Raw genomic sequence first — 22,727 nt, forward strand, 5'->3', positions numbered from 1 at the left:
AAATGATAAAAAAATCATTACGCGTATCCGACAGAATTACAATCATTACGCTTCGAAACGTTCAACAAGTTAATGAACGTACTCAGTAATCAAACTAATTAAAATGAACAACTTAAGCAAACTTAATTTCGCAAAAATTTGTTTAAACGAGCGCTATGCTGTTTCCGGTTAGCTAGTAATCTATCAAAGGACTTCTATCAGTTTTTCAATTCTGATATCGTCTATCGTACAATATATTAGCGCCATAAATAATCATGAAATGGCGACGTATCCGCTTAAAAAGGCTTGGTTTTTGTCATGAACATTTAATCCCCATTCGATCGTATACGCGTTATACTCTCATCGCATATAGCAAACACGTTCACCCAACACATGCAAACTAGTCTACCGTTTTAATCGCTGCTGCATTGTTTCCTATGGCAATAAAGGGGAAAATTCGGGAAACGGCGTCGAAGAAAAGGTCCGCGAATTAGCCCGTATGAAGGTCTCTCTTTCTCTTTTTCTTTTTTTTTTTTGTTATGCGGTCGTCCGTTTTTCTATCTGTCGCGTGGGTAGCCCCGTAAATAAAAGTCGGAAACGGAAACGGTTCAGCCACGGAACGCGTACAACTTTGCAAGTTGAGATAATGGACCAAGGATAATTAACGGTCCTCCACTCGCGTGTGCACCGACACGAGTGATTTTAATTTCTGAATCTATCTCGACTGTCACGCGAGTGATTTGCTCGTTAACGCTCGTTCCGCATTCCGCTGTAAACAGGAGATCGCCAAATGAGGGATGTAAATATAGTGTTGTTGGAATTAGAGGCGCTGTATTTAGTCACAAGTGAAATGAAAACTTATTCGTAGTATTACGCTGTAGCTATGTATACAAAGCGCATAAAGATAATGAACAGATTTGTATTTTTTTGCTAATTTGTATTTTTGCTGTGAAACGAAATAAAAATTATTAATTTTCACCCTTTACAAACCCTTTAAATTATTGAATTTTTCTACATAAAAGATACTTGCAGGTAAATCTTTCTCTCTTGCATAAGATATCTTTTTTCCATATTAGACGGTAAAGGGTGACAATATGGCATCTTGACTTTCTATTTGGACTGATTTTACATTTCTTGCTGAAATTGCTTCAGAAGAATACCTACGTTATTTCACGTAATTTCACATGCACAATGTGTCTCTTGGAAAAATTCTCTACAAATATTTCGCATTTTTGTATATTGTACGAACGACAATATTCGGCTTTCGAGTGTCACGAAATAAAGATGGTAACACTCTGCCTGGCTTTGCCCCTCTTTTACGCCATATCCCAACAGAATCCTTCGACATAACGACACGCCAAGGACTTCCAGGATATTTGCTCGCGGCAAACATGCCATTGCAACTGCAACTACGGTGATTTTCGGCACTCTGTCTCCTAGCTGAGGCTTTATGGCAATGGCGAGGCTCAGCAAGCGTTATTAAACCTCGAAGGACGATGCAAGGAATTTTCGCACTGTTCATGGTAGTCTTTGGCAGACTTTGCAGCGTCTTATGTATACAATATTTAGTTACAAATAGATCCTAGTAAAGGAGGAATAAGATCGTTACATCCTCAAACTTGAAGCTAAGAAATTATGTTGACACATTTCTCATGAATTATTTATTGTTATAAGGAAATTATAATAAAGAGATGAAGTTACGTACGAATGTATGCATAAATTGGCCATACATCTCGTACGAACCCATCAGAGAATTATCACGTTCAGAATGAAATATCGAATATCAATCGAATCTCCGACTCTCATTTGTCGAGATATTTGATTTGAAATTGCGTATTCCTATATTTATATGTTGATATAAATTGCAATAATATTCCCTGAAAATTATTCAAAGCAAATTATAACTTGCTAATTATCTGACTGTCCCTTTGATTATCAAACTCTATCATTATCAACCTGTTATAAATATAAATTTTATATATATATATATATATATATATATATATATAAAGTAATACGTGTGATAATATTAAATCACATTTGTTCATAAGATACATCGGGATAAATTACAAAAATGTTACCTTATATCTAAAAGATATTAATTCCATATATATTAATAACATCCGTTTAATAATTGATAACAGTTTTATTTAATTTTTACTATATCCTTTTTACGTATAAAATATTACGTATAAAATATATTAACTCGTTATTTAACAACACAGAGAATTAATTCTAAAGAATTAGTTTTACTTACAATTGAGGGGATGGGCGGAATAAAGGCACAATTCTACTTAGATTCTTTTTCCGGCAATTAGCTTTTTTATGTATTATTGATCGTAATAGAAAAATATTGTAACATGTAACTTCTTAAAGATATTACATAAATTCATTTGATATTGTATCTATTTGTGTATAATAAAAAAGTAGCAAGTTATTTTAATTTTTATTAATATTAAGATTTTGCAATTAGGTCTTTATTCCGCCTATCCCCTCAATTAATGTTATACTTTTTTTTTAAAACATTTTTATAAATTAAAATACAATAAAAGTAAGAAAGTATATAGTATCATTATAAGTAAATAAATACAAATTTTTATCATGCCAATCGTTAAAGTACGTACCAAAAGTTAAATTGCAATTTCATAAAATTGAGTTAAATATTGTATTTTTAAAAATAAAAAGGAAGAAGTTAGCGAGAAAATATTTACTGAGAAATCGGACAGATCAATATCATCTATAATATTAAAACTTGAATTAAAAAGTTATGTAATTATGTGAAATGTCACTTTTATATAAATTATAGAGAAGAATAAAGAAAATTAGAAGTTAACAAGAAAAACAATGATATTACAAAAATATTAAAAAATTGACTCTTCATGAAACATGGAAAATTAAGTTATATCAAGTTGTATAAAATTAATTAAGAAAACAAATTTTGAATAAATTTGTGAAATTTCAATAATACAATTCAACAATTTCTATAGTATAGATTATATAGTTATATATACACAATAAAAATTTTTAAAATATCTATATCTTTAAATCTTTTTTATCAATCTCTATCACTTCAAAATTAATTATCTTTATACGTTAATATCTAGAGATCTGTATATAATTCTAGCTTCAAAAAACAAGACTATCGATCACGTGCAATCTTCGATGTTAGATAGAACCCTATCAGTAGAAGGTTAAATTGATTGTGAAATTCGTTTTAAAACTTCGGAAAAACTTTTCCCTCCGAACGTGTACTTTTTCCAGGATCATTGCTTCAGGAAATGTACATTTGAAATTGTACATCCCATCGTTATTCGATTGCTCGTATATTTTCAATTTATTTCATTTGCTACATTACGATATTGTTTTTAATCGCATTTTCATTATTTTATTTTCATGAATTTCTTTTCATGAAATTCATGAAAAAAGAGAGCAAGAACTTAAAATTGTAATTATTCGTTCCTACTTAAAAAGTGGTAATTAATTTTCTGAAACATCATCTTGAATATTTACAATCAACACGTACATAAATCTAGACGGTAAACGTTAAAATAACACGCGCGAGTTTTAAAGAGTAATTATCCAACGAAACTCACGATTATTGACGTAGCACGCGCATTGAAAGTATCGGCCGGCTCCTGTTTTCGCCAGACAACACTTAGCACTATCAATCTTTCGAATCCAACACTTCAGTAATCTTCTCGGCAAGAAATATGGTGGATCGTAAAAGCAGCGTGCGCGAGTGTCGGAATAATAAATCGCAGCTCCATCCTCCTGTTTTCCCTACACGCGTCGGTCCAGTCGCTTTTTCGATCACGTTTCCCCTCTTGCCAGTCTTTCTTTGACATCGATTTTGTATCGGACAGGTAATTACAAGATCCAAGTTATCCATGCGAATTCATCGGTAAAACGTGCTTCGAATTATTATCGTACATCTATGAAGTCCGTATCTGTGAAATACATATCCTCGCCGAAGCTTTCTCCCTTACATCGTTACAATGTCATTTGTACCTTGCTTCTTTTCTTCTTTACCTTTTCATGTTGGCTCTCGTTTCATCGGGTATCAAAGAATATAACTGCGTCGCAAGATCACGCACCATCACCATTTCTACATTGTGGCATTCCGTAGAATTTGGTGAATATATATATATATATATATATAAAAGAACGGCTACATGAGTGGCTATAGCGCGAGGGGTGTAAATGACGGCCAGAGGATTAAAAAGGTATCCAGAGGCCACTGCAGTGACTTGTGAAAAAGGGGTTGAGTCTATTTTCAGCTTGGTTCCGATATTACTTCCAGCAGGTGCTGTACTTTCGCATTAAGGAAGCGTTTCGCAGAACTTTATCGGGTCCACTGGTCGCATTCGATTTTCTCTCGATCGACGGCGTCGCCCTGACACTTCTGTCGATTGTTGCGGTCCAGGAAATGAATTGGGAGTAAACACAGCGTGGCGAAAGCCGCGAGCCACATCTGTCCGTTCAACCGCGAGGGATCAATGAAAACGTTTAAAGTTGTCTTGTATGTATCTTATTGTGTTCCACAATTGCATTTAATAGAATCTTTTGAACAAGTGTGTTTAATTGACCATTGCATGTACCAGGTCTAGAAAATAACGTTGATGCTTTAACATGATATCAAAGAAATTCATTCATTTATAAGTCGATTACTGAATCTATATTTCGAAAACGAGAATTCTTATTCTAATTTTTATTATAACTAGCTATGCAGATTACAAAATTTTTTTTAATTGATAATAAGTTTTAGTCACATATCAATAATATCATGTCTTCTATAAAAATGTTTTAATAAATCGATACAAATTCAATAAAATAACGCTACGCTTTGATGAATCCACATTAAGAGCCTCCTCCTTTCATCAATTTTTGATTAAATTAATCGACGATCAACTCGCAGAAATGTCAACAGCAGTTTAATGTATCAGAACGTCTCCTCTCTCTTTCCCTTCTGAGATAAATGATGTTTTAGTTCTCACATTGGCAATCGTAATGATTGAAATAACTTTCGATTAGCATTAATCGGAGTTAATTGATGAAAGAATCCCTGAAAGTATCCCGCGTATAAGTTTGAAATGTTCGATAAACTAGATGCTGTCGGTTTCGACATGTCGATTGTGAAGCGCGTCCGACACGGCAAGGAAAATAAATTTTTACTACAAACGTTGTCGAAAATGCGAAATTATTTCAAACCCCGACGTCTCTCTCTCGCTCTCCCTCTCTCTCTCTCTCTCGCAGCCGGTAATGCACTTCCTGTCAGATGCGCTCTACGAGCGCACGTAAACCGACGACGGAACGCCGATAAACGTGTGTTTTTTAATTGTCGGAACGACCCACGGTAGGGGAATACAGGAACGGTTTCTCGTTGCCGAGAGCTCGTTAATTCTTTTTTTTTTTATGCTCTTCATGCATCAACATTGTCATGTCATTGGTGAATTGGCTCATTTGGAGCGTGGATGCGCGGTTATGCGGATGCGTGCGGCCAATTTCCATGCGATTCGCAACTGGATAGGAAGAGCTCCATGTTATACATACACATATTATATATATTTTATATATATATACACATACATACACATATATAAATAAAATTCCATCCCAACGAATAGGTATATATATATATTTTTTTTAACAACGTCATTCGATTTTTATCGCCGCAACTTTCAATGGTTTCGCCTCCAACGCGTGTTTTCATGGGCTGACGGTAAATTGCAGATTGAATGGACGATAATAATTTCTCGATCTGATGCAAAATATGCACGTCGGTGGATGAGTTCCATCGGCGCGAAAGCACCCGAGCTTTACAGCCCCGATCGTTCATTTTCGTCTTTTTTTTTTGTTTTATTTTATAGTGACACAGGATGAGGTAGGGCATAGAAAAAACTTCAATCGCTCGACGAGCTGCACGCGCGTGAACCACCAACATAGCACGTCATTGTCTTATATCCGATATCGATTATAATAGGTTCGAAATGAAACAATGAACTTTATGTAATCTCATTATCGCGCTCTAACAGAGATATACCAATACATTATTGTGAGCAATAACTGTATTTTACGCATCTGCCGCTTTATCGCGTAGCTGGCAAATTGCGACGCGACGCGTTTTATGTGCTGAGAATTTTATGATTATTTAAGCTGATTGCATGTACACGACCATACTCTCTTTCGGTTTACGCTGAGCCTACCTATAATCGATACGAGGATTTGCGCGTATACCGCGCGAAAATTTACCTCGATGCAGTAAGATAAAATTAATTTCACTGGATACGAGTATACCGTTATTAATATACATATTATGCGTATTTCCCCTCTTGCGGTAATTATCACGTTCTAACCATCTTTTTTATCTCATTAATAAGTTATTTGCGGAAAGGATTAATACGTCATTTTCAATATATAAATATTTTAATGTCGATTGTACACGCTGTATTATACCAGGCTTGACGCAACGGTAACTAATATCGTTGTCTGACATAATTATAATATATATATATATATATACATGCACGATCGATGTACACGAAAAGGCTCGCTCGTATCTCGTTTATAAACTAGGAAGTAGTCAACTCTGCTACTCTTACTGTGGGGTGATTTTACGGGATGGAGAGAGAGAGATTACGCTTAATGTATTCTCCTGGGTATACAACTTCTTCGTTCTCAACGGCCGTACTCGTCGTCAGGGACAAAGTTGTCGTTCGACCGTGCAACCAGGACCACCGTAACAACCGCCATTGCCATGTTAATGGCCCACAGCCCAACGTTACACAGCCACAGCCTCTTTGGCTTCTTCGGCTAGATTAAGGCGCGTATAATTTTACCACCTTATCCATATCTCTTCTAAGTCTGCGGAGTCAAGAGAAGCGAAGATAATTAGAATGCAAATACGGGATACGTGCTAATTTGGTGGGTGATAATATCAAACTATTCAAGCCTGTTATCACAAGAAGTTAACTTCTTGGTGAGGAACGGTCTATCGTGATACGCATAAAATAAAATCTTATATTGACAAAAAGTTGAGCAAGTAAAATGTGATCGCTAAAATGTGAGCGATACTATATTACTCGTAATTTACGTTTTTTCACAAAAATTTTACGTGCTCCTGCTGTAGATGACAACAGTTATAAAGTGAGTAATGATGTAACGAGAAACGGAGTTCTTTGTACATTTGTCAACCTCGACAAATGTATCCGATATATGGTATAGCACAACTGGTTGCAACAAAAGGACAATACAGACGCACGCGATAGTACACAGACGCGACGGTAACATTTCCACAACATTACCGTCAGTGTGTACACCGCCCTACCATTTTTCGTACCGATTCGGAGTATAGTGAGCTTCAACTCGCCTCACTATCCCGGTTTGAAATCCCAACAACAAATGAATGGAAACTCGGGCTTGCGGCGTGCACGCAATGCGGATCGTTAACGACTTCGCTCTTAGTCCTCGAGCCCGTCCATCGAGATTGGATGCGAGCGAGTTGTTAACAACTCCGGTGAGATATATCCTCACCGATATTCTTCAATATCATTCGTGATGGCACAGCCGCCCGGAGATAAACGGAGATACGAGACCGCGACGTTGGCCTCGAAGGAGCGCCGTCGCTCGGAACGCGAAGGTGGATCTCATTTTAATTCCGAGCGTCTCGTGCATATTCAGAAGTTTTGCGCCGAATGTCAGGACGTTGTTATGCTAAGACCGCGAGCGTTCCCGGTTAGCTCTTAGCATATTTCGCCTATATTTCCAGCAGTGCCGCAGCCGCGCGAAGAGCGCGCGCCAACGTTCACGAGAGAGGCAATGATGATGACGCCTTCGCTCTGCCTTCGCCTTACTCCGTTTGCCGTCGCCTGCGCTATCCATTTGCATTAGCGGGTTTAATTACTCCTAGGTACGTTCTATTTTCAACTGCTTGGCGACGACCGTCGTTGCCCGAATGCTTGTCTCGTGTTTCAACTTCGGACTCGTGAGAGTTTCGAGAGGCGACACTCGCCACGACTCGCCGCGAGTTGGGAGAGCTAACACGCGAAAGGGGCCACTGTTTCGTACACTGCACGTTTGAAATCGCTTTCAAAGTGACTTCGGGACAAGTAAGCAGAGCAAACCGTATGTTTCTTGGAGTTTCCTCGCCCAGCGTAATCGGACGTAGATACTGCGGACTGTAGCAGCCAAGAAGACGAGTGATTGCGACGTCCGGATAAGGGTCTTGATTGACCATGATGAAGATAACGTCGTGTAAACGTATTTATTCGCAGCGGTGAGGTTCAATCTATCCTATCGAGGTTCCTTATCGCCAAGTTGTCGCTACAGCAACCTGATGACGATGGTGACGAGACTAGATAATTAAAGGCAACAATCATGCAATTAAAATTGTCTAACGGTGCGCATATGCCCGTGCTGCAGGCGACAAGCAGCAAAATTAGCATTGTCGAGACGCGTTAACGTGTGTTATAAGGTGGAATGGCCATGCTTATACATTATCTGATACGTTGTTGTGCAGCGTGAATGCAAATTCATACCCAGAGACCCCGTGTTACGTAAAAGCTGGCCGAGAAAATATTTATGCTGAAAACGATTACTAACCAAACTCCGAATAAACACGGACCATTGTGTCAAATGGACACAATTTTATATTCTTTATTAATGTTTATGAACATTTTAATCTGACTCTTTAATTACAGCCGCTACAAATAGCAGTTATTAAATCACTAATATAATAATGTGGTTCAAAGTTAGGTAACTTATATCCCTTTATGTTGTATCCGCTACAATAAATCTCATATGATTGATAATGTAATCTAATGCATAAATTTCGACTAAATTTGAAAATGAACGAAATACCCGGCGGAAATCCTTGATATTTTCATCCTCGTTGCCGCATGAAGCAGGCAGAACATGAAAAATCCATTTTTGTCCGCTACTTAATGCCCGAAATTTTCGTCCCACGATGCATGCTATCTCTCTCAAGCCGTCGGCTTTAGATTTATAGATGCCAGGTAGTCATGTCTTTGCAAGCAGCGACGTGTACAGGGAGAAACGTATACAGGCGTGTGCTAGGTCCGCGCTTCTGCTTTCTGTCGTTCCGCTCTGTTCCTATCTCGCTTAACGTATTTCCTCATTATTTATGAATTTATGCGGCCGCACCGTTGTAAATGGATTTAAAAAGGATTAACACGAGCCGTCGTAGGCTGCAAGATACGTTCACGCGAGGTACACGAAGGATTACGCGGTGAAGTTTTTATTGAGAAGATTATTCCGAAATATGGAGCGAGTAAAAGAATACGTAATACGCTCCCGGCTGCATATGCATGCTCGCTTTAAACGCGATTAGAATTTTTAGGGCAAGGTATATATATATATATGCTTCATGTACGAATTTTTCTAATTTTATATTAAGAACATATTAAAAAATATGTACGTGGTCTCTTTCTCTCTCTCTCTCTGTCTCTCTCTTTTTTAAACGTTTCACTAATAAAAGGCTACTAAAAGCGCCATTATCGTAAAAATAATTATGTCTCTTTTAAAATTAAAATAATTAAATTAAAATAATTAAACTAAAATTGAAAAGTTAATTTATCAAATTTACTTATTAAATTATGAATTTTGAGTTAAATTTGTATGCCAAGACGTGGAAAAAAGGAGTCTATATTGTAGAGTGTTAATCGTAATTTATTACGCGATATTCATGAGTTCTTCATTCATAAGCGGCTGCGTTATTCGATGCGTTACGAGAAAAAAGGACGCTGCGAGAAACGAGCGTATAATCTTGAAGACAAATGCCGCCTTACGGAGCCCAGGCGATAGCTCGAAAGTCGTTCTCGCCCGTGCAACTCAGACATTAATAATAACAGCGTAACTAGGTCGTTACTTTTCGAGGGGAAAAATAATTTCCAAGTGTAATTAGATATTCGCCACGCCGGAGAGGAAGCTACAGACAAGGAAACTGCGTCTGCGCGGGTTTTCTGTTTTCCCGTTAAAGGCACGACGCATTAATCAGCCGCGAGTTTTCTCGCTTTCCGCTTTCTTTCTATCGTTCTTGCGAATTTCTTGGCACTTCTTTACACAAACACAGTGTATACATTAAAGTTAGAATGGATAATTTGATAATTGCATCTCTCTCTCTCTCTCTCTGACTTTTACAAAATCATCTTCAAAGAATAAACTTTTATAAAATAACCAAAGCGAACAACACGCAAAGAATCAATCATAAAATTATTTACATTTTCATGAAAATTAAATAGATATAAAATATGTAGATTACACACATATTTTTTCTATATATTATATCATAATGTACACAAGAATCATTTATAAAGTTATCTTTCCTTAGTCATGCCATAAAATAAAAGAAAGACGCAAGGAAAAAAGATTAAAATATCTTCAACTGATAGCGCAGTTCCGTTATGCCATTCCGCGGAAGTACGAAGTAATATATATGAAAATAAATAATATCAGGAAATAAAAATGATTACGCAAAACTTGAGACTTACTTCGGATATCCTCCGACAATCGAGATTCGCTTTTATTCACAGAAGAATCCCCGTTTGTAATTTCCTCATACATAATCTCGCTTTAGGATATCTTCCTAATTTATGAATCGTAGAGAAAAGATGTAAATACAATCGAAATGTTATCTACGGCCAGGATGAAGAGAAAGAGGGAAACGTTGTGGACCACAATGGGATTAAAAAATATATCCCAAAGGCGTGCCCGATTCCACTCCAGCGACGATCGATCATTCGTATATATTACCATTTCCGCGGTGGAGTTTGGTGCGCGGAGAGAAAAAGAGGATATCCATCTTCCCGTGGCATTCGACGTCGACGTCTGCGGGTATACACTATCGTTGCCATTGCTATGTAAGGGAACCGTCGCTATTTCTCTCGGGGAGAATGCGATAGGAAATAAAAGTGACAACGTTTCTCGCGCCCGCGCCGGCTAGACTATTTCTCTCATTATTTCCCTTTTCACTTCGCCAATGACAGGCTATCGGAATCGTGGTAATGAGCTGCAGTTTTGTACGAGTCGATCTCCAGCGCGTGGTATCCGCATTCTTTCGTGAGAAAAGTTTCTTGTTAACTTTACGCTATCAGAAAGAAACTCCGTAAAGTCGTCGAATCGAAGGTTTCTTCGATTAGGAGAGCGCCGTGTTTCGTTTTCTATTTCAGGAAATGTCAAAAGTAACACTCTTTTAAAAGAAATAAATCTGACGTTTAATCTAGACATTTAAATTAGAAATTAAATTATACGTATCAGATATATTCGGTACTGTCCGAATCTCTCAAATTGCATAAAAAACATAGATTGGAATCAAACTCGGTGTCAGTAAAATCTGTAAAGATTTAACTGACATATCCCTTCATTCGTACATGTATTTTATGGACAAATTCAAGCTGGATATATCCACTGTGGAAAAATCGATTGACATGACGTTTACTATTAATGATTGCACGCCTAACAGATCGAAACTTTGCAAAAGCGTCACTAGTAGACTGAGTTACGACAATAGTTACTGAGTTTACAAAAGTTGAAGATCGAAATTCTTGCAGTAATTACCATTTCCTATTGAAATGGCACTTCAACTTCGACACTTCAATATATTGCTTGTCATTAAATGTTATTAAATTATCTGTTATATACTACAGATAATAGTAGACGTTAGTTAGATCAATATGTTCTACCGTGGTATATCAAAAAGTAATAAGATGCAATTTTTTCTCAAGATCTAACACTGCAAAAAATACTCGACTGCGTCGAGTAGAAAGATACTTCCTCATTCGTCTCGAAAAACAAAAATGAAGCTCGAAAACAATTAATTTGAAACAATAATGTTCAAAAGATGTTATAAATATCACAGAATCTAATTTTCGATATGAAGACCTCTTATTAGAAGACTGGAAAACTCGCTGGCGCAAGTACATTATTTCCAAGAGATGCTACTTTAAAGAACTTGTTTTTAATAAATAATTTATTATGTTGTTTATTAAAAATTAAATCTCATTACTTTACTGAAACACATCATGTACATTATATATGAGAAATGTTATACGTTTGTTTATTCATTAATGTAATTACTTAATCAAATAAAACGTACAAGTTAAACCAAGTCGGACTAGAATAGAACGGCGGTCAACAACAGTATGTGGTCGTGATTCGATCGGTTCGTTTGCGAAAGCTGGTGAAAATAGAAAATGAAAAGCAATTTCACGGCGTAGTAGCGGAAGAGGTAAAGAAGACGATGGAAGATGTCTGAAAGAAGGCTGACGTGCCCGAAAGACGAAAGGCGAAACGAGTAGCGCACCGAGAAGAAGGAGAAAAATACGGAAGAAAACGAGGGAGGAGACAGGCGTGATTCGAATCTTGTGCGATACGAAGACGTGGTAGAGGTGCGCCTTTTACCACTCCGAGACTTCCTTACTTCCTACTTTTTCGAACTCAGCGCGCACGTTTCGCCTCTTCACTTCGTCTGTTCTTATTCCCGGTTTCGATTAATCCTTACACTTACAAGTTCGAGCTTGTAATAATGGCAGCAAGTTTGAAGAAGCACCGTTATTTAAAACTGAAATTATTTAAAAATATTCCTCCATTTGTTTTCATATTCCAGTTTTCATATAGCAGAAATGTTTTCATCTTCCAAGCAAACTTGTGAGAAATTGCAAATTTCTTACATTTTGATACAACACGTCAAAATAATAATACTAGAAATAGATAATTTTAATAAACGGAATGGTATATTCAATTATATTTATAAAAATACAAAACGATGCTTAAATTAAACTAATGGATAATAATATTTCTTATTTATCTTCATTTAATTTTAATAACGAATGGATTTGACGGCGACAAGACAACAACGATAAACAAGATAAACCGATGTAAAATTAATTCAAGTTCAGACTATGAACAGAGTAAGTAAGCTACGTCAATTTGGTGGGCAGCGCTGACGAAACGAGCGACAAATTGTGATTAGTCGGCGTCCCTTCGCGCCTGGCAATCCATTAGAGCGACGGGGATCTTCTGATTAAAATTCACCACCTCCTTCATTCCACCGTCGTTAAGATGGTCGCAAAATCGTGTCTGCTCTTCCCGGTCCACCCAAAGTTGCGACTACTGCGAACGGGAAGATAAAGAGGATGCATGAGAAAAAGATAGCGGCATGAAACTGGCAACGCTGAAAGCATCGTGTCGTTATGAAATGAAACTTACTGTTTCGTGTACTGCACAAATATAGCGAGTATACGTACTCTCGTGGTGTGAGCGTGAAAACATCGGTGAATGCTGCGAAAGTAATCATCCGAGATGATTAATGGAACTATCATCTGTATTGCTTCAGCTGAAGCAATTTTTAAAATCTCAAAGAAATAGAAATATATTTTTAATACATATGTTTGCAAAAAAGAGATAAAATATCCAATTTATGTATGAGATGCGTAGAATTCAACTTTATCTTAAAATTTCATTTCGTACGGTTGATCCGAATAATATATCAATGGAAATACCTCTCACAAAGATTTGAATTGAAGTAGATAAACACACGTTTTCTTACTGCTTTCACAATAGGAATCGATTCGCCATAAATGACAGGCATCGTCGCAAGTCGAGCGAAAGCGGTACGCTAGAAAGACTACTGTATAATAAATAAATTCATATTGAGGATATCGCGGATTAGGATATATAAGTAGATAAAGCGAGAAGTATCTTTAGAGAATACAGTCCAGTTCTTGGAGAGCCATGTTATTTCTTGGTTCTCGGCCAGCCCGATGGCGCTCGAACTATTTTCTGAATACGTAACTCTTGCCTGCGGAGAGGCAGGCGGCCAAATATTCATGCGACCTCATATCGTGAAATGCAAACGGATGATTCGTCTCTTGCGATACGTAAACTGGATTATGCACCACTGAGGCAGGATAGAGTAGCGAGAGGTGTACAGCGAATAAAGTAGAAACCAAAGGAGTCCTACGAGCCGTCTAACGCAGACTCGAAGAATATGAAATCAAAGAAAGTTAAGGTTCTAAAACATTGAATGTCTGCACAATTTCGTTGCCTCCGCAAAGCAGTTATGTCTTTCGAAAGCATCTCGAAAAGTAAATTTAATATAAATGATTCTTCTTGCTCTTTGTACGATTTTATCGCGTTTTTCTATAATGACGTACATACATATTGTAATTTGTATAAACATCATTCATTTGTAAAATCATTTATATAGTAAGAAAGTGAAGCAGCAATATAATCTACGTCTATACATAAGAAAACTTTGATAAAATTATTTTTTCTTCACTGAGAAAAATAATTTTGTTATAAGAACAAATCAAAGGGAAATAAATATGATATTTGTTAAGAAAACGATCGATTAGTTGCAATTGTAAATTAATTATTGCTAGGGATGTGCGGGTACAACTCGGAAATACAAATCGGGACATTCGAGACCCGATCATTACTCGATCCGATTCTCGATTGGTTGGGTTATCAGTATTTTCGAGTACTCGCTATTATTTGGGATTCCCGATATTAGCAGCGGTAGCTAGACAGTATCTCGTTATTCTTGCAAAGTTTCACTCAAGTTTCAAGCGAAAGATTGTTTTCTGATGCTGGTAACATTGTTACAGCTACATGAAGTAAATTAATATCAACAAAATTAATGCTTTCTACATTTTAATTAAAATGCTTTTTTCTTATTTAACTACATTTAACTATACGATTTTATATTTAATTACACGACACATATGAAACGCTTCTAAATTAAAAAATTTTAAATCAGAAAAATTTTGTCCCCCAATCGAGTATCGAGTCCCGAATTTCGGAATAGAATTTCGAGTCTCGAATTATAGTTTCGGATCTCGAATCAAGTATTTTATCCCGACATTCAGGTACCCGAACATTCGGGACCCGACCCGATCATTACGCGATTCGACCCGAGGGTATCCGAATTTTTCGGGTATCCGCACACCCCTAATTATTTCTCATTTTTCAATGTAACAAATAATTAATAGTATCGCTAGCAAATAAAAGGCTCATATAGAAACCGTAGAGTCTCCAATCGTAAGAAATTGACCAATCTAATATTCTCCCTATATTTGACTGTGGTTGGTTAATTTCCTACAACTTAAAACTCCACAATTATCTATGACTATGTAAACGATCCTACAGTTTATCCAAAAGATAGGAAAAAATTAGATTCTATATATAATAGTTTGCTTCTATTAATAATAATTGGTTGGTATAGCAAACTAGCAACAATCACAACAAATCAATTTGTTGTTACATATTTACAGATCACTTGTTCAAGGTATTGATGATTTGTTAAATTAACAAAATCCTTTCTCTCAGTGATATTAAGAGATTAAAGAATAAATAAGATTAGTACGTTATTGATAGTTTGGGAAAAGTTTTTTGAATAAAATTAGTTCTCTACGCATTTTTCGTGACAAATTTAGAGGCGCGATGAAATTTTAAATAAAAATCAAAATTTAATAAATTTTCATGCATCGTAATGCTGTAATTGGCGTGTAAATTTTCGAAATATTAGAACATAACGGTGCAACGGTGTCGTTTTGATTAATAATTACAGCAACTTTCTGTTTTCAGTTAGAGTTCAGATAAAAACCAATGAAATATAAAATACATACGTATATAATTGTCTCCCCGTTTCCAATTTTCTGCCTGGCAACTCTGCGTTTTATTTTAACTCCTATTAAATCACTTTAACCTAATTTGCAAGAGCCAATGACCCCAACGACATTATTTCTTTTTTTTAAATATATATTTATTCAATTCTTTACGATTGATAAAAGTTGGTAGAAATTTCGTGTTAAGATTTAATCATAATTTAAACGATAAACTAATTCAATACGACAGATAGATGAGAAAAGTGTTGCTCTAAAAGCGGACGATTCCGTTTCATGTGCCGAGAGTTGTTTACTCATCTCCATGATGTGTTTGCGCATTCTCAGTAGAACAATGCTGTTTTGCCAAAATTTCCCTCCTCTTTCCAATAGGAAGCGAACGCGTCTGAAAATCTGCTTTTTACAATCAAAATACGCTTTTGAATAAGCATAAATGAAATTTGAATGATTTATCTCAATTAATCTTAAAAAGAGTCCGTTTAGTAAAAAGTAATTAGTGTAAATAGGTCACACATAACAATCCAATTGGCTTTGCACGGAATATGTAAAAACGTTAATTAATCTATTAAAGCTTTTTATTTTAATGATTATATACTTCAATTAAAACTTCATTCAAGTTGATTTTACGGCTTGTGGTCTACTCATAGAAACGTATATGTAGCGACAAAAAAGTTTTCCTCTCATTTCTCCGGTTGATATGTCTGCTTACTTTTTGCTCGCGAAAAGTTACGAACGATAGCATCCGCTTAGTATTATGTTGGTACGAAGTTTTTCGACTGCCGGCACGTAGTTGACTCGCTGAACAATATTTTCGTAGCCGGACAAGCCGATAAAAAGTACCGGGATACTTCCCGTAATTAACCACTATACGATGCTAGAAAAAGCAAAAAATCCCACATCCAACGACAGGCAATCGTACATTTGTGTCTGTAAACTGAAAAAAAGCCAATAGTAGGACAAATGTTTTATTTAGAACAACGCAATGTGGACGAAGTAGAAATGGTCAGTTCCAGGCAAGATGGGAGCGAACTTCGCCAGAACAGATTAATTTTCTATGCCATTCTCCTGTTGGGAACTGCTCCATTATCGATCCTGTTGCTGACGATGGTGGTCGTAGGAAGTCGTCGGTATAGTGTTGCGGGAGGTCACAGTTATGCAACAAATTGTGATAGGAAACACCTGGATATCCGAGTAAGATTGAATGAATTGCTCGGTTCTAATATCAGAAATAATACGATTTTCGAATTATCTATGCAAAGTAATAATCATAATAAACCTGATCTTTCTCGTAATCATGAAGACCATCCCAGCTGGCATCCTATTTCCCATAGACGATAAACGAAAAATATACACCAGCTGTAATTTACATTAAAATTCATAGGACACGCGTGTTCTCGCCGTGATAACATCTTCATGTGCAAATACACGTATTTCGCCTACTCTATATACACCATCAGCGAAAATTGCGAATGCTATATCACGCGGCCCTCGGGATTTTACGTATTTCGCAGCCAACGATCAATCGCCTAGTTCTCTGTCTATAAACACAAGAGTAGACATGGGTTACGAAATATTAATTTCCGAGAATTCCAGATGCAGCGTAGCACATCATTAAACCGTACGATGTAAAAAAAAAAGTATCCATAGAGTTCCGTAGTGGAATGTTCCATCATTGAATGCTTTCCATAAGTACATACAAAGCGTAAAATTTTAAGGAAGTTTGAAATGGACGGTGCGTTGAGCTGATTCAGCAAACGAGGAAAAACAACTGCATAAAATAAAAGTATAAATTATACTCAATGATAATTTTTAAATTTAGTAAAATATTCTCCACGCAACATTTTTGTTATATAAAAATATATGTTATATAAAAAATATGCTGCTATAAAAATTAATGTCATATAATATTTTATACATTATTTTAATTATATTATAAAAAAATTTAAAAAGTTCTAGTAAAAATATACATATATATAAATATATTTTATTTATTGTAATATCTATAATATATTTATTAGACTATTTTAAAATTATTTAATTTTATGGAACACAATTTGTGTAAAATAAGAAAAAAAAACAATGATCGAAAATGAATTCGAATGGCAAATACCGATAATATCGAAGACTATCTCGAGAAATCTACCGAAGTAGTTAAGAGCATTAAAAAAGATATAAATATATCTATCGTATCGATAATTCAATAAGCCGCTCGATATCTGCGACCATTAGTTTCTTCCTTTTTTAAATATCTACCGACTTATGAAGTAGCAATCTGTTTCAGTAATAACTAAAGTAAACGACTGGACGTGACGTCACTCGCTTGCAGTGCCACTAAGTCGGACGCAATGATATTGTCGAAGAATGAAGGAAATCGATATCTCTGAGGTGGACAACAAATTTGCATTTGCATTACGCGGCCATTACACATTAACGTTGAACTATGTTTGCTCCAAAAATTGATGTACGTCATGTTATCTTTATTTTCTACTTTCGTTTCGTAAACGACAATTTTAAATCCTAGAATGTCTCGATTAATACCATTTTGCCTCAACAAAGAGATTCGTTTAATTATGGAATGTTTTTTTTAGTTTCCTCGTGATTTGTGATGCAATTGGATTTTTATGAAATTTCAATAAAACTCCTTGATCGCATTTTTTTTTTCCTACGAATAATGAAAAATCGATCGAATAAGAAAAAACCAAAATTTGTGAATAGAAATTATCTAGAAATTATCTAGAAATATTGAATTCTATCGTATGCAGTAAGAAAGTGTTAGTTTAGCTAAATAAAGCAAAAAAACTTTAATGTAATTGCGAGTTACATTATCGATACTATTAACGTCAGTATTGTTCTAACTAACATCGCGAGCTAATTGACGTAGTATTTGATTCAACTAATTATCCGTCTTTGCGCCAGTGTCTTTTCGTGCTCGTCTCCGTTTCCTCCTAGCCTACTAATTACGTACAAATATTCTGATGCGCTAGCACTCCTTTTGTGTAAACTTATGCCTTCGTACACATGTATAGTGCTTGCGCAGATGGGAAATCGCACAAGCACAACTAGAGAAGCAAACATCATTTATGCACTTTGTAGTTTCGACTGACGCGTATGCTTGCTGATACTGATTTGTATGTCGTTGTTTATCGTACTATTACTGTGATTGCCATAGGTATATTACATACAATTTATGAATTATTTGTTTCTAGATATTATTATCACGTTAGCGAGATTAGTTTTTGTATTAAGTCACGGAGGTTTTCATCAGCGTGCAAATTCCAAATTCGATAATGCGTTTCTTATGTATGATAACTCACAATATATATATATATGCAAAGAGAAGTTGAAAGGATATTAATAATAATGTATTTAAAAAGTTAAAATATATTATTGCTCTAAAAAATATTGCATTAAAAAAGTTAAAAATATATTATTATATTAAAGAATTTAATAGGCAAAAAATTTGTAATTTCTTTTTTCTTTATAGTTTCTGTAGTTGACATATGATACCGCATTTTGACATAGTTCTGATTCGTTGGAATCTCATTACGTTCAGAGAATGAGACGCGAGGCGTCGCACTAAAGCGCGAACAAAATGGGTGCATGCGACATTATAATTAATTAATTACGTCTGAAACTTACCGATTGTGGTGAGCACTGTCAGAGAATAGAGAAACGCCTTTGCAAAGTTCCATTCGTATTCCGGCACACGGCGTTCCGTTACAGTTTCGCTGGTAGAACTCCCGGTGTATGTCCCGGCATTCTGGGTCGCCATCATGTCCTCCGTGATCCTTTTCACTAGTTGCTCTTGAAATCGTGCGATCTCCTGGTCGGCCAATTTCGTCCAGTTCTCACGGTAGAGAACGTTCAAATGCTCCGTGATTATCCATATGTTCTCCACGGTCTTCGTCCGGGCCTCGTGATTCAGCTTTCATCATACACAGCAAAAGTTATTAATTAAGCGATGTTTGAAATGTCGTCAGATATACCGTGGACTACATATATATGTTCGTCTTATAAGATTATAATTGACATACTGTCGATTAAATTAAACTCGCGCGCGCTCGTTAATTAACACACGTCAGGTGGATTTGAATGCAGTATGTTTCGAATTTTACATCTTGTGACAAATGGTGAACTCTGTGTAATTGCTTCGTTATTGGAACCGCAGAAAATTCAGAAGTTTTGGACAGACAAAAGGCAAGTTAATAAAACGCAATAGAAAATTGTTTTTTTTTTGTGGAGCAATGTTAAAATCAGAAGGATTATTTATAAAAAGAACACGAATATTCAATCGTTTGCCGATGAGCGATTGCTATCGAGAGAACAATTCGTTGTTGCTATTATTGGCCGGAAGCAACAGACAGCAGCCTTTGTGCCGATGTCCTCGGGGAATACGCTTTTCCTGTAAAGCGTAAGGATAGCAGAAAGAAAGCACAATCGATAAAACTTCGTTGAAACGAGCACTCGCGCCAGAACGCACCGATAATTCGATTGACTTCGGGTTCACTGAGGTCACCTCAGGTAGAAAAGCGGAATGAAACCGGAGACGTGACGATAAATCGAGAGCTGGTGCCGCCGGAACTGTTTGCTCCTCCTCAAGGGAAAGAGAAGCAAAAACAAGTTCGTGGCTTACGTTCGCGACAACGGCAACGACAACTGTCATGCACTCATAGTGTATCGACAAATCTGTTTACTCTTCTCCTATCATTCTTACTTTTATTGCACTTGCTCGTATGTACACATCCTACACAGTTATTAAGAAATATATCTACGACTTTTTATGTTCGAAAAACAGTTTCGTCATATATCTTTGTTGAGTGGTCACATAACTTCTTATAGTCTATGATTTACAACTACATTTGAGCATAACGAGGATACTTCTTGAAAAGGAAGTTGCGCATGATTTAAAATATATACTCCAATATTTTTCACTCGCATTAAAAGAGTGTAGCGCAATATTTCTCAAAGAAAAGATAGCAAAATTATTACTAAAGTAAAATTTCTACTGAAAAGGATCAAGATACAGTAAATGTATAGAACAATTTCATCCTCTCACCTGTTTTATCCAAGCGCTGGTGTTCCTCCTGGTATGCTGATTTCCAGCTATCGTCGTGGCCAGAGTCCTCTGTTGCAAGCCAACACCGTCAATGGTCCCACTCTCGATAGCCAGAAAGATGAAACTGCCCAATAGGGTGTAAGCCACAAGAAGGGAGCATATTCCGATATTTATGATGAACCCCTTCAAGAAAGAATGCTGACTGGCTTTGTCAGGTACACCGCCGAAGCACAAGCATCTCACTTGGCGAGATGGGTGCGTCTTCGAACGATCCGACGTCGATCTCTTTAGAGATGAGGTGTTGCCGTTATTCGCCGGCTTGAAGCCCTCGTAAGCTCTATAATGTCTAACGTTGTCCTTCTCCATCCTCTCTTGTTTGTCCTATCTACAAAGTCACCGAGTCCTGTCGCCGTCAGTTTCGCGTTTATCGCCGGATATGTCGTCGTACGCGCGCATTTGCCATCTACCACTTATTTCTGGTGATGATGGAGTTAACAGCCGAAGACGAAAGATTCATCGGCTTTCAGACTTTGACGCATATGACAGAGTGTCAAAGATTTTACACTCTGTTATATGTTCGAGTGCGATCGCTAATTCGTTCACTGTTTGCTTACATTCGTTCGTTACGATTGCGCATAGAATTATCTCGGATTATCATATTTCACGATAACAAAGATTCTCGGCAGGAACGGAGATTTATAATAGGGTTTTCTTCGTACACGTATCCTCGAATCTCGTAGACTCAATCGCCACAGCCGCATGACTGGAGTTTCGTGCGAGCTATAATCTAAGGGACGGATCTCTCTTCACGTTTTTTCGACTACCACTCAAATTCAACCCCAACGTCATTCGACCAGATGTCACTATGATTTTCGTCACTGTCGCTTTCTTATTATGAGGCGCGGTCGAAATCGCTCAGCTGAATGATGTCCTGGGAGAATTTTCTGACAGCAAAGGGACGCTCGATCGTACATAGCGCGGGCACTTCCGTCATTTTTCCATAGCAGGATCGTCCTGGCTGGAATGTGGATTGGAATTCTATAGAGAAAATCGATGTTCGAAATATGTTCTATGATATTAGTTACCTCTCAGAACTCTTTTGTTGCGGACACTGATGGCTGATATTATAAAAATATTCTCTTGTAAAGGAGAAGATATTTTAAAGAACCAATTTATAAATTTAACTTTTTTCTAGCTTAAATATTTCAACATTACTGCAATTAACTTTACCGAGATTGTAGTAATTAATAATGTTATGAAAGATAGATAAGTATTTTAAAAAACAAATGTTTTGTTTAAATTTTTATAAGAAAGAGGAGATTAAATATCACATGAATAATTATTCATTGTTCGTCGTATTCATTTGTGAGTGCGACATCAACTTGCGCGGTGTTAAAACGGCTCGAGGTATATGATTTAATTTAAGTTCGTAAACGAATCGCTATACAAGTGTTACTTTTGCGCCGACTAATGCATTACCACGTAGTACGTCGAAAATGGATGAAAAATAACGCCTTCGAGAAACTGGGGCTGCTAATCTTTTCCCCCTTCCTCTCTCACCCTCTTTCTACTCTATATATTTCTCCCTCTCATCGAGAAAACAGGAACTTAGAGAAAGGAAATTTTCGAAAGAGTCTCCATGAGTCACTTAAACTTTCTCCCTACCGTCTGAATGCGAAGCCGCTCAGTTTTCCGCTCTCCCATCTTTCCGTCGGCTTCGAGTGCAAAAAACGAACGGCAGCGAAAGAAGGTGGAGCACAGTTCGTCGACAAGCGATGGAAACTTCAAAGCCTCATTTCAACAAACTGGATTTCCGTAATAAGCAAGTCCGATGCACGTCCGTGGGCGCTAGTTCGTGCTCACTGAATGTTTTAGCGAAGCTTTTTCCTTACTTTATCTCTTCGTCCTCGACAAATTTCCGCGCCGTTTTAATGCACCGTCGAGCTGTCTCGTGAGCGGTCTCTCTCTATAGAGAATTGGACTTTCCGCACGTTGGAAAGCCGATTAGCACAACCGAAGTCGAACCTGTAATTTACTTGTATCTTTCATGTGCC

At 36.7% G+C, this 22,727-nt stretch overlaps 1 protein-coding gene across 2 annotated transcripts in view; it reads right to left on the reverse strand.

The window, feature by feature from the left end:
- Positions 1 to 22,706, reverse strand: part of LOC105143512 (uncharacterized) — a 58,773-nt gene extending 36,067 nt beyond the window's left edge. The window contains exons 1-3 of one of the 2 annotated variants that reach the window (XM_087403498.1): positions 22,339 to 22,706; positions 20,674 to 21,691; positions 19,257 to 19,542 (exon numbers count right to left, since the gene is read on the reverse strand). In XM_087403498.1, coding sequence (XP_087259624.1) covers positions 19,257 to 19,542; positions 20,674 to 21,039 — 652 coding nt within the window. In that variant the 5' untranslated portion in view covers positions 21,040 to 21,691; positions 22,339 to 22,706. Of the gene's footprint in view, positions 1 to 19,256; positions 19,543 to 20,673 lie in introns of both variants that reach the window. The other variant, XM_087403500.1, reaches the window with a different exon arrangement.
- Between the last annotated feature and the right edge of the window lie 21 nt (positions 22,707 to 22,727).

The sequence above is a fragment of the Acromyrmex echinatior genome, chromosome 2 (assembly GCF_024713525.1).
Source record: "Acromyrmex echinatior isolate Ae372 chromosome 2, ASM2471352v2, whole genome shotgun sequence".
In the NCBI taxonomy this organism is placed as follows: domain Eukaryota; kingdom Metazoa; phylum Arthropoda; class Insecta; order Hymenoptera; family Formicidae; genus Acromyrmex; species Acromyrmex echinatior.